Below are 12833 nucleotides of genomic sequence, written 5' to 3'. Positions count from 1 at the left end.
AAAACATCTGGAATAAAGATGTACAGTATAAAGGCACAGATCAGGAGAAGACTCTTATTGTCTCTCCGAGCACGATGAAGAGGATCGGGGGACACTGGAGGGATCGACTGTGAGGCCAGTGGCCACAGGAAGAGCTGCAGAGCTCAGCTGGTGAGGGGAGAGAAGAGGTCCATGAGCTGACAATCTCCCGTCAGTCCACAAAGATGGCCTGTATAGAGCTTGACCACTGCTGTCCCCCAGCTCCCCGAGACAGCTGGACAAATCCACCAAGAAGACCTGCACACAGGAGCACCAGGCAATGTGGAGGACGTCCCCAGCTGGACTACTGCATTCACAGGTCTGAACCCATCAACCATCCACATACGTCTCTCCAGCTTTGTGGACATTTACTGAGAAGTCTTACATTTAGAAGTCGTCACATGAGCATTCAGGCTTTGAATAAAATATCAAGTTTAAAAAGATGTGCCTGCATCATTTTTGAATTTCAGAACAACCATCTACACCGGGTACCTTCCCCTGCAACAGAGCTCACTGCATCTCCTGCAAGTACACATCTAAAACCACACTCATTCAAGGCCCCTCAGGACAATTCCGGATCACCCAGACAGCATCTTGTACCTTCAGCAACCTTATTTACTGTATCTCTTGCAGTAAATGCCCAGCCATCTACATTGGAGAAACAGGAAGGAGACTCGGAGACCGCTTCAGAGAATATGTCAGGGCTGTGAAGATTAAAGATCTCTCCAAGCCCATTGTTTCTCATTTCACCTCTGACGGCCAAAACCACTCTAATCTCTCCGTCTGTGTTCTCAAAGACGGTTTTCCGAACTCATACATCAGAAAGACTACCAAAACCAAAATTATTCTGCAGCTAAGATCACACATTCTCCCTTCCCTTAACGACAGACTACTGTTCTTTTAAATTTTCTCCATTCATTGGAAGTTTCATTTCACACCTCTCTGCACCCATTCTGACTTCACACCTCTTGATTGGCCTCTCTTTCTGTCCCCTGCTCCCACCTCTCACTCCTCCTCCCTCCCAGCCTTTGTTCTCCCGCTACTTTACCTTTGCCTACTGCCCTGTCCCTCTCACACCTGAAGAAGGCTCCACGGCCGAAACGTTGTGTTCTCTTTCTTCTTTTTTTCAGCATGGAATAAACCTATTACTTGTTCCTAATATAGTGACTATTTGCCTTTGCTCATATGCCTTTTCTGCTTAGCAACAGTATAAAAGGACAATTCAAGCATATTATTTTAACGTTTATTTCTGTTTACTTCCTTTTGTCTATATTCAGGGTAAAATTGCTTCTTAAGAATAATGTGGTCAATTACAAAGAAATGTTTGTAGAGAGAAAAACAACTCCTAATATGGAAATTTAGAATGAGCTTTCCTGTGTGAATTCACTGTATTAAACTCATCGATTTCGATTTTTAAGAACTTTATTTTCTTTTCGCAAAAAAAATACAGGGCATCACAAATTAGAAAGCTTTACATTAATATACATACTTAAAACAGTATATATGATCACATCTCATTACATTTTGACACGGTACCAGTTACATAGCAACAATTTCTTTTTTTCTGGTGCAAATCACATTCTTTACTTAAACATGATAATGTTTTTCACAGTTTCTTGAGATATTGACCTATGCCCTCTATTTCCCACAGATTTTCTGCTTCCTCCCTCCCTTCTCGCATTAACCATCTTGGTGGAGAGGTTACCCCCAGATCTGTATGAGAGCTGCTCAGATCTGTATGATTGTATTCTCCCCATGGGCATGAATAAATGACTCTGCTTGACCACACCTAACCTGAGTGAAGGGTTTTCTTCGACAGTTTACACACTATTTTATTTCGTTAAATGTCAATTAACGATTTTCGTGTTTTGGTTATGGTTTTAAATAAAGCATTTAAAAAAGTCATACGGATTAAAGGTTAATTATAAATCCTGCCAGACAGCTCTCTTCCCATTCGACCACGGTATTGTGACGTCACGTTACAGGGCGCAGGAGCGGCGTGACCCAGAAGCAGAACTGCTGAGGAGAGTTTTGCTTCCGGTGTCAGGGTCATAAGCACACCTGCAGCATGGCGGCGGCTATCAGAGGGGGTCTGTCAGCACTGAGCAAGGTGAGGGGGTTCGGACTGGTCCGGGAGAGAGACGGAGACGAGGGGGTAGGCTTGGGGGATGAGAGAGAGAGAGGGAAGACGGGGCTGCTGGAGCCCTGCCTGTTATCACAGGCCTGAAAGGCAGTGAAGATGCAGAGCTGGTGCGGACTGGCGCACTTTGTAAGATACGGATCAAGTGCTTTTGTTTGAATTTAGTCAAAAACGAATTGGAATGATTCTTGTTGAGGTATCAGGCTATACCACCAAGTCTATGGCAAAGGATTTACTGGAGAATACAGTGTTTCAGGCTTAGTCCAGCAATGCAGTCGGTGAATATGGCATAAAAAACTTCCATCTCAACTGTGAGTGTGAGCACGGGCTCAGACGGAGTTTCCATAGTTGATCCAGATTTGGGATCGCCATCTCCCGTTCCCTGTGACCCCCAGTGCTGCTCTGTGTGAGTCTGTCCTCCCCTGTGACTCCCAGTGCTGCTCTGTGTGAGTCTGTCCTCCCCTGTGACTCCCAGTGCTGCTCTGTGTGAGTCTGTCCTCCCCTGTAACTCCCTGTGAGTCTGTCCTCCCCTGTCACTCCCAGTGCTGCTCTGTGTGAGTCTGTCCTCCCCTGTCACTCCCTGTGAGTCTGTCCTCCCCTGTGACTCCCAGTGCTGCTCTGTGTGAGTCTGTCCTCCCCTGTCATTCCCTGTGAGTCTGTCCTCCCCTGTGACTCCCAGTGCTGCTCTGTGTGAGTCTGTCCTCCCCTGTCACTCCCTGTGAGTCTGTCCTCCCCTGTCACTCCCTGTGAGTCTGTCCTCCCCTGTCACTCCCAGTGCTGCTCTGTGTGAGTCTGTCCTCCCCTGTCACTCCCTGTGAGTCTGTCCTCCCCTGTGACTCCCAGTGCTGCTCTGTGTGAGTCTGTCCTCCCCTGTCACTCCCTGTGAGTCTGTCCTCCCCTGTGACTCCCAGTGCTGCTCTGTGTGACTCTGTCCTCCCCTGTCACTCCCTGTGAGTCTGTCCTCCCCTGTCACTCCCAGTGCTGCTCCATGTGAGTCTGTCCTCCCCTGTGACTCCCAGTGCTGCTCTGTGTGAGTCTGTCCTCCCGTCACTCCCTGTGAGTCTGTCCTCCCCTGTCACTCCCAGTGCTGCTCCGTGTGAGTCTGTCCTCCCCTGTCACTCCCAGTGCTGCTCTGTGTGAGTCTGTCCTCCCCTGTCACTCCCTGTGAGTCTGTCCTCCCCTGTCACTCCCAGTGCTGCTCTGTGTGTGTCTGTCCTCCCCTGTCACTCCCTGTGAGTCTGTCCTCCCCTGTCACTCCCAGTGCTGCTCTGTGTGAGTCTGTCCTCCCCTGTCACTCCCTGTGAGTCTGTCCTCCCCTGTGACTCCCAGTGCTGCTCTGTGTGAGTCTGTCCTCCCCTGTGACTCCCAGTGCTGCTCTGTGTGTCTGTACTAATGTGTCAATCCTGACCCTGTATATTAATCCTGTGTTAATGCTGTGTTAGTTCTTACTCTGTGTGTTAATGGTGTGTCAGTGCTGTGTTAATTCTGAATCTGTGTGAGCCTGTACTAATAATGTGTTAATGCTAACTCTGTGTCACTCTGCGTCAGTGCTGACTCTGTATATTAATCCTCAGTGCTGACTGTGTGTGTCACTCTGCGTCAGTGCAGACTCTTTGTGTCTCTGCATCAGTGCTGACTGTGTGTAAATGCTGTGTTAATCCTGACCCTGTGTCACTCTGTGAAAATGCTGTGTCAGTGCTCCCTCTGTGTGTCACTCTGTGTCAGTGCTGTGTTAGTCCTGACTCTGTGTGTTGTAGGGTCTCAGCGCCCACTGGCTCCAGCAGAGCTCTCGTGGGCTCAGGGTGGCACATGGCCTGTGCTGCGCCTCCCAGTCTGCCCAGGCTGCGCCTCCTGCCCATGCTGACAGCATATTTCGGGTGACCATGATCCCAGGGGATGGCGTGGGACCCGAGCTCATGACCGCCGTCAAGGAGGTGTTCAAGGTAATGCACTCTCGCCCTTCTTCCCTCTGTTCCGTGTCCTGGGGGCTGGGACACAGCCACACCGCACATGAAGACACACCCTGTTAAACACTCAAACAGGGCATCTTGCACGTCTGAACCTTACATTTAGCCGTACAGTATTGTCTGATACCAATGCTTTTATTAACTTATATTAACGCCTGACAATCTCTCGTCTTACAGCTGTACAGTACTTCCCACAGCGGTTTTCTGGGCACCCTCAGAGTCTGCCCACTCATAACGTACAGCTGTACTGCTGTGTATCTGTTACACCACACTGACAGCCCGGTGGAGGTGCAGCTCGGTTTCTCTGCTGTCTGTTCTTGTTTATTCTTCTCTTATCCTGACAGTAAGAACACAAGACCAGTTACTAATGGGATGAGGCCACAGGGCCTGTGTTGTGCGTATATTGCTCGAGGATTTGTATCGCTGCCTCTGCTCGCGCCTCTTTCTCTTTAACGTGACGCCGATGCTGCCCAGCAGTCGGTCGCAGCACCAGAGCATTGCTGGTAGACCCAGTTGCGACAAAATCACGTCTGAGAAGGTGAGAGTAAGGAAGGCACGTTTTTAACACTTTTCAGTCATCCTTGTGCAAGAGAACAGTGGGGAAGAGCCATGTTGGAGAAATAGTAGTTTTCAAGGTGCGTCTCTTCTCCCTCCTGTCTGTCTCTCGCAGGCCGGGGATGTCCCGGTGGAGTTTGAGGAGTTCCATCTCAGCGAGGTACAGAACACGGCCAGTGAGGGCAAGCTGGAGGAAGTGCTGGGCTCCATGAGGACCAACCGGGTGGCCATTAAAGGTGCAGTGAGAGGGAGGGAGGGGTTGAGGACTCTGGGATAGGGAGCAGGGGTCAGGGGTCAGGGCTGTGGGCTGGAGGTCAGGGGTCAGGGCTCTGAGAAAAGAGCAGTGGTCAGTGGGACACTGAGCTCCAGGGGTGGCGGTAGTGCCATACACTTCACTCCGACGGCTGCAGTATGAACCCTGGCTGTGTAAATGTGCACACCTGATTTTATTCACTGTGTTTGCAAAGCGAAGAGACTTTCTCATTCTAAAGCAGATTGGTGCAGGTTTTGTTTCTATCAGACTGTCTCAGCTGTTGATCACTCTGTGTCTCACTCTCTGTCTCTGTCCCTCCCTGCTGCCTCTCCCTCTAGGGAAGATCCACACGCCCATGGAGTACAAGGGCGAGCTGGCCTCCTACGAGATGAGGCTGCGGTGAGTACAGCTGACAGGCGATGATGGAGAGACAGTTTCTCTTCACTGGTGTGTGCCGTTTGGAGAATAGCACTCGAGTTACACTTGCACTGCTGGAAAAATAGCTTTTTACCTGTTACGTCATTGCACAGTTATGCTTAAGGCTTCACTGTCTGGCATCCATGGGGAGTGATAAACCCAACGTTATAGAACGTCATGTGACAGTATGTAAGCTGAAATTAAAATAAGTGGTAACACTCTCTTATACATTCTCACTTACAACTGTGATCATTATTATTATTACAGTTGTGTAGTCATACACAATTACTTATTACAGCATACTTTGTAGTACTTTAATGATACAATTACATTTCAAGCAAGGAGCAAAAGAATAAAATAACCTAGAGCTTCACATACGTTAATTCTTGGTGTTGGCTTGCTTTTCACATCACTAGAAAGCTTTGATGTGTGAGTGAAAGGAAATGCAGCAAGCACACGGCAGCAGTTATTCCATACAGCCCTCGCGGGAGAGAGGACACGCACACCAGGCAGTGCAGAGCAAGACTGGGGCGGTAGTGTCAGTATTTCAAGATGCATCTTGGCTAAGATTACACATTGTCTACATCAGATGGAACAGGACAGTAAAGGTTGACTTAGTAGACCACTATAGTTCACAGAAAGTCACGTAGTACAGCTTTTACTGTTGTTTAAAAAGTAGTGCATCATATTGCAACATTTGTGATAAACAGTAGGTTTAACAGGACTTCAGGTAGTGAACCATCTGTGATGTGCTGTGCTGTTGTCTTTCTCAGGAGGAAGCTGGACCTTTTTGCAAATGTGGTCCATGTGAACAGTCTGCCGGGGTACAGCACCCGGCACAATAACCTGGACCTGGTGATCATCCGTGAGCAGACTGAGGGGGAGTACAGCTCTCTGGAGCACGAGGTACAGCGTGCCATGCATTCTGACACTGTATGGCACTCGCTGCCTTGCTGCCTCACCTCTCACCCCTCGCTGCCTCACGGCTCACCTCTCACCCCTCGCTGCCTCACGGCTCACCTCTCACCCCTCGCTGCCTCGCTGCCTCACCTCTCACCCCTCGCTGCCTCGCTGCCTCACCTCTCACCCCTCGCTGCCTCGCTGCCTCACCTCTCACCCCTCGCTGCCTCGCTGCCTCACCTCTCACCCCTCGCTGCCTCGCTGCCTCACCTCTCACCCCTAGCTGCCTCGCTGCCTCACCTCTCACCCCTCTCTGCCTCGCTGCCTCACCTCTCACCCCTCTCTTCCTCACCGCTCACCCCTCGCTGCCTCACAGCTCACCTCTCACCCCTCGCTGCCTCGCTGCCTCACCTCTCACCCCTCGCTGCCTCGCTGCCTCACCCCTCGCTGCCTCGCTGCCTCACCGCTCACCCCTCGCTGCCTCACCTCTTACCCCTCGCCGCATCACTGCTCACCTCTCACCCCTCTCTGCCTCTCTGCCTCACCTCTCACCCCTCACCGCCTCACCTCTCACTGCTCACCTCTCATGTCCTCACGGCTCACCTCTCACTGCAGTAATACTGTAGAGTGCAGCAGCTCTGTGTGCCCCAGTTCCTGAGTGGCAGATGTGTGATGAAGAGCTGTTTCGGCTGCTCTTGGATGCTCAGTGTTCTTCCCTCTCCCTCTCTGCTTCCTCCCTCCCCCCTCCTTCACGCCTGCCTGCGCTCAGAGTGTGACGGGAGTGATCGCGTGTCTGAAGATCATCACGCGGGAGAAGTCTCGCCGCATCGCCAAGTTCGCCTTCGACTACGCCACCAAGAAGGGCCGCAGCAAGGTCACCGCGGTGCACAAGGCCAACATCATGTCAGTCCGTCTCCGTGCTGCTTTTCTGTCAGTCCTGCGCGCTGTGTCTGCCGTTAACTGTGTGTCTCTGGCTGCAGGAAGCTTGGCGACGGACTCTTTCTGCAGAGCTGTGCAGAGGTGGCCGAATTCTACCCCAAGATCAAATATGAGAACATGATCATCGACAACTGCTGCATGCAGGTATTGGCTCCACGTCCTCAGAGCGTGAGCTCGCAGACAGGAAGCCGTGGTGCTCGTTGAGCTGCCAGCGCTCTCTCTCTCTCCCTGGGCTGGCCGAGATTGTAAGAATGAACTTGCATAAACGGGACTTTTATTATTCACTGGCCTGTGTGTTTGTTACTGGATTTTGTATTATAATTCTAGGTTTTTAATATTTTTTTCTTAATAAGCAGTTTGTTTTAATTTGTGAATGTCGTGAGTGCTCATTCACTGTGTGTTCGCCTGCCCCTGAGAATCCTCTCCCGTCTCCTCCTTTGTTTCCCTTCTGGTCTCTGCTGTCCTGCTTCTCCTCCCTCCTTTCTCTCAATCTCTCATTTGTCCCACATGGACATGAGTCCCAAGCAGTGGGAGGGGCAATGTCTCCATCCCTGGTGATGGGTATGGCTGTCAGTGTGTCTGCCCCTTCGTGATGGGAGGGGTGGGGTGTCAATCTCAAGTAGTGGGCGGGACTGTCAGTGTGTCTGCCCCTTCGTGATGGGAGGGGTGGGGTGTCAATCTCAAGTAGTGGGCGGGACTGTCAGTGTGTCTGCCCCTCGTGATGGGAGGGGTGGGGTGTCAATCTCAAGTAGTGGGCGGGACTGTCAGTGTGTCTGCCCCTCGTGATGGGAGGGGTGGGGTGTCAATCTCAAGTAGTGGGCGGGACTGTCAGTGTGTCTGCCCCTCGTGATGGGAGGGGTGGGGTGTCAGTCTCATGCAGGGGGCAGGGCAAGGTGTCAGCAGTGCCAATGCGGCACTATGGCCAGAGCCTTAGGTTAATGCCACTCTGTGTGCTGCTTCCCCAGCTGGTGCAGAACCCGTACCAGTTTGATGTGCTTGTGATGCCCAACCTGTATGGAAACATCATCGACAACCTGGCAGCCGGACTGGTGGGGGGAGCCGGCGTGGTACCAGGAGAGAGCTACAGCGCGGAGTACGCCGTCTTCGAGACCGTGAGTCATCGGCAGGCTCTACTGACCTCCACTTAGTCTCCGTTAGAGTGTCTCTGACTCCAAGTGTGTGAGTGTGTGTGAGTGTGTGTGAGTGTGTGTGAGTGTGTGTGAGTGTGTGTGAGTGTGTGTGTGACAGTCCGAGATCATCCTGGATCAGAGGTAGGACTGTCGGGTTGTGGGACTGTGTGTATGTCTGAGGTAGGACTGTTGGGCTGTGTGCGTGTGCGTGTGCGTGTCTGGGGTAGGCTGTGGGAGACAGTGTGTGTGTGTCTGGGGTAGGACTCTTTTCATCAGTGTCCATCCCAACACCCTCTTTCTCTGTTTCAGGGTGCGCGGCACCCCTTTGCCCAGGCTGTGGGCAGGAACATCGCCAACCCCACGGCCATGTTGCTCAGTGCTGCCAACATGCTGCGCCACCTCAAGTGAGTGTCTCAGCCCAGACTGTACCCCCCAGACACACACTGGCATCACAGACTGTACCCCCAAGCACAAACTGACATGGTACACTATATTAGAATCTGTATATTAAAATCTGTATATCTAAGAGATTTGGAGTACAGATACCTGGCTAGGCTGATAAATCTGTCCAAAGCCATTTCCATTTGTACCTGTTTATGCAGCAGAGCATTTTGCTGTGGAAGTCCAAGTGAAATATTCTGCTCTCGGGTGATGCCTCCTGGTAATAGAACCCACAACCGCCCAGTTCCAACTCCAGCACTCTAACTTGTCCTCCACATTGCTGGCCCTAATTAGGGAGCACGTCTCTAATTCCCAAAGCCCTGTTAGAGGCTCCGTGCCCTTGTCAGTACTTCATGATTTGGAACCGTGGCTCTGTTCTCGGGCTGCCTCCAAACTGCGCCGAGTTCTGAGAATGGGAATTTTAACTCCTTGTCCATTATTTTTTGCTGCACTTCTCACTTACTGTGTTGTATTATTGTATGATTTTGTTAAGGCGTTAATAAAATATCTATCTATTCTGCTGTTAAGTGGCCATTGGTTGTTGTGGTAAAACGTGTGCTGGGTATCTAGCATCTGGAGTACAGCCGTGTAGATAATCCCTTCTCTGCCTCTGTTTAGTGTCCCGGAGGAGAGAGTGGTTGGTGTGTTTAGTGTTTAGAGTTTAGTGGGTGGAGAGCAGTTTTCCATGCTGTGAGAGCAGGCCCTGTCCTGCAGGAGTGCAGGCAGGCCCTGTTGCACATACAGCAATCTGCACAGTGACAGTCTGTCCTGTAAGTATGGCTGTTGAACTGCCGGTGGCGGAGGTGTAGCCTCAGTGCTCTGTTGCCTGACTGTGCTGATGTTGTTGCAGCCTGGAGTACCACTCCCACATGGTGACTGAGGCGGTGAAGAGGGTGATCAAGCTGGGCAAGGTAATGTCCCTTTCTCTGTGTCCTGTGTCTGCTGCCCCAGTACTGTGCTCTGGCCAGTGTGCGTGCCTGCTGCTGCAGGAGATGGAGCCCCCTAGTCTGGCACTGTGCTCCTTCGGGCATGTGGTTAACAGTAAGCTGTTACAGGCTCTGTTCCTCTGCCTGGCCACTGGCAAGTTCTGTGACCTTGGATGTCAGTGTCTTCTTTTGACCCCACAGGCCCCAGTGTCCACACTGACTGTGTGAGAGACGCTGGGTCAGTGTGGGACACTATTCCAGCACTGTGCTCGCTGTATTTGAGAATGATTAACAGGATGTCCACTGTTGTCCATATATGTATTTATCCATTGCCATGGCTGAAAAAGCTCCCTCCTTCCCTCTCCATCTCCCTGTCCCTCTGTGTCCCAGGTGAAAACGAGAGATCTGGGGGGGTACTCTACCACCAGTGATTTTGTGCGCGCCGTCATCGACAACCTTCACCCCACTCATCTGCGCTGAGGACCGACTGGGAGCCCCTTCCCAAGAAACCCCAATACCCACACTCCCCTGGGACACTGCTTGCTGCCCTCCTCCTGTCCTGCACGTCTAACTGCCCCAGCCCAGATTGCCCCCGGGCTGTTTCTGTCACTGCAGGGCTTCTTCTTGTAAATAAGAAATATATGTGTGCTGTTAGTGCCACCTTCATCTTGTACCTTTTTGGATGGTCTTATGAACTCCAGCCACCTCTGGATCACCTGGGAGACACTTACCTGGGTCCCTCACACCTGTGGCCCCTCGCTCAGCTCGTACCCAGCCTCCCGCAGCCCCTGTCTGTGCGGTGTCTCAGGCCGACAGCTGTGCACTCAGGGCAGGCTGGGCTCCTGCCCCTCCCTGCAGCCCGGGAGCTCTAGGAGGCAGGCTGACACTCCTGGGGCTGGACGTGACAGGACTACACTGAGGTGTCCTGTCAGTGTGTGCTGAACAGTTGGTGTCCCTTGGCTCTCTGGGCGGTGTTACAGTCGAGACTGAACTTCATTTAAAGGAAATAAAAATCAAAGCTATCAGACTGCGTGCGAGTCTGTGACTGCGGCCTGTGTGAATTGGAGCCACTTCCAGCATAAGTTTGCAACAGTTTAATACAGATTTGTTAATGTGCTCTTTCATGTCTAACAGTGTGCCTGTGTTCTTGTCAGGTGAGGACAGGAGACCTGGGAGGCTATGCTTCCTGTGATGAGTTCACCAGAGCCGTCATCGCCAACCTGCTCTGAGGCACGCTACTGATCCTCGCCTTCTGATCCGCCACGCCCTCTCTGAGCTGATTAGCAACCCAGCCTGTATTCAGTCGGCCCCCTGTTCCCTGTGCTTATTCCCGGTCTCTGCTCTCTTCCCCCTGGTTCCTCCGGGCTGTGGCACGAAAGCCCGGTTCCATACACACCCTGCAGCATGCTCAACAGCACTGCTCCTGTGAGATCATTTATTGGTTTCCAATATTTGGGGAAAAAGAAAAATACTTAGTTTTAAGCTAGCATTGTAGAGGTGTCAGTACTTCTTTCTGTCTGTGTCCCTCTCTTACTCCGTACTGAGCATATTGTGCGGAATTCGAGTTCTGCTCTTCCATGAGGAGAGTGGTTAGTGTCCGGGCGAGGTAGCTGAGTGGCAGAATAGATGCAGTCCTGCCTGTTCTGCAGCTTGAGTGTGTTTCACCCTGACCGCTGCACTCATTAACGCATGTGAGGCTGGCTGTGGTCTTCAGCATCTGCTGTCTTGCCAGAAACTGCTCGTTCCAACCGTTCGCTTGTTATTTACAGTAAAGGCAACGCTAAACAACAAAGTATCATTGATTAAATGCACCTCTTCACTGGAAAGCACACATTGCTCTGTCGTGAGAAGCACAGTTGTGGGGAGCAGCGCTGGGCCCTGCAGCTGTCTGAGCTGTGGCGGAGCCCCACTCTCGCTGACACTCGGCGCTGCTGACCCAGCGGGGAGAACTGGATCTGCACAGCCTGGCAGCTGTGGCTGCAGCCGTGAGGAGCTTGGTTATGTGTTCCTTCAACATGTATATCTGTTTCTGTGGATCAAATAAATTTTCTTTGAAATTTAGAATGTTCTTAACTCAGTAAAATAATTTCCATTGAAGAGAGGGAATGATTAGAGCCGAGAGAGGCAGCGTGGGCCAGTGGGTAGAGCCCAGAGAGAGGGAGGCGGTGTGGGCCAGTGGGTAGAGCCCAGAGAGAGGGAGGCGGTGTGGGCCAGTGAGTAGAGCCCAGAGAGAGGGAGGCACTGTGGGCCAGTGGGTAGAGCCCAGAGAGAGGGAGGCAGTGTGGGCCAGTGGGTAGAGCCCAGAGAGAGAGAGGCAGTGTGGGCCAGTGGGTAGAGCCCAGAGAGAGAGAGAGAGGCAGTGTGGGCCAGTGGGTAGAGCCCAGAGAGAGGGAGGCAGTGTGGGCCAGTGGGTAGAGCTGAGAGAGAGAGAGGCAGTGTGGGCCAGTGGGTAGAGCCCAGAGAGAGGGAGGCAGTGTGGGCCAGTGGGTAGAGCCCAGAGAGAGGGAGGCAGTGTGGGCCAGTGGGTAGAGCCCAGAGAGAGGGAGGCAGTGTGGGCCAGTGGGTAGAGCCCAGAGAACAGTTACAGAAGAGAAGAACCATTCAGCTCATCTGCCCTGTTTGGTAGTTTGTTGTTGATCAGTCCAAAGAATTTCGTGGTCTTACCGAAACATATCTATATGGATCTTTTAACACAAAAGAATTTAACTCCCAAAGAATTCCTTTACAATTTCACCCCACCCCAATGAAGTGCAGCCCCACCTGGGAGATACAGTGGCCATTCTACACCGGGAGACACACAGGGATCATTCTGCACCAGCAGCCCCACCTGGGAGACACACAGGGATCATTCTGCACCAGCAGCCCCACCTGGGAGACACACAGGGATCATTCTGCACCAGCAGCCCCACCTGGGAGACAGCGCCAGGTGAAGGAAGGGAAACTGCAAGGAGGTCAGACTGTGGAAGTTCAATCAGGGTGGAGTTCAATCAGTACACCAGGTTGAACACTCCTACCCTTAGTGTTTACCAACCTGTATGACATGAGCCACCACCCACTGAGCAATGTCACTTTTCTAACCTGGATAATGAGGCTTTTAATCTCAAGGGGACTGACAAGCCACACTCCTCATGGAGATGGGCATAGCTA

The 12833-nt window shown here is 51.9% G+C and overlaps 1 protein-coding gene across 2 annotated transcripts; it reads left to right on the top strand.

The window, feature by feature from the left end:
* Positions 1-1991: 1991 nt before the first annotated feature.
* On the top strand, positions 1992-11750 carry idh3b (isocitrate dehydrogenase (NAD(+)) 3 non-catalytic subunit beta). 2 transcript variants are annotated; one of them, XM_088630789.1, is made up of 11 exons: positions 1992-2128; positions 3916-4101; positions 4796-4916; positions 5272-5332; positions 6124-6256; positions 7020-7153; positions 7231-7333; positions 8155-8301; positions 8629-8723; positions 9611-9671; positions 10841-11750. In XM_088630789.1, exons 1-11 carry the CDS (start codon positions 2087-2089, stop codon positions 10913-10915), a joined length of 1158 nt encoding a protein of 385 aa, XP_088486915.1. In that variant the 5' UTR covers positions 1992-2086; the 3' UTR covers positions 10916-11750. The 2 variants fall into 2 exon arrangements, with proteins under 2 accessions (XP_088486915.1, XP_088486914.1); XM_088630788.1 differs by lacking the exon at positions 10841-11750 and adding an exon at positions 10077-10711.
* Positions 11751-12833: the final 1083 nt, after the last annotated feature.

This window comes from Lepisosteus platostomus, chromosome 4, assembly GCF_059453375.1.
Source record: "Lepisosteus platostomus isolate fLepPlt1 chromosome 4, fLepPlt1.hap1, whole genome shotgun sequence".
Lineage (NCBI taxonomy): Eukaryota > Metazoa > Chordata > Actinopteri > Semionotiformes > Lepisosteidae > Lepisosteus > Lepisosteus platostomus.
Note: the sequence above shows the minus strand (reverse complement) of the source record. Positions and strands in the feature narration are given on the sequence as shown.

Bases quoted from the DNA above. Each gene is read 5' to 3' on its own strand.
- idh3b (XM_088630788.1), top strand. From the start codon at position 2,087: ATGGCGGCGGCTATCAGAGGGGGTCTGTCAGCACTGAGCAAG. The intron at 8,302-8,628 runs GTGAGTCATCGG...TCTCTGTTTCAG, and splicing joins AGTACGCCGTCTTCGAGACC to GGTGCGCGGCACCCCTTTGC. The intron at 8,724-9,610 runs GTGAGTGTCTCA...ATGTTGTTGCAG, and splicing joins AACATGCTGCGCCACCTCAA to CCTGGAGTACCACTCCCACA.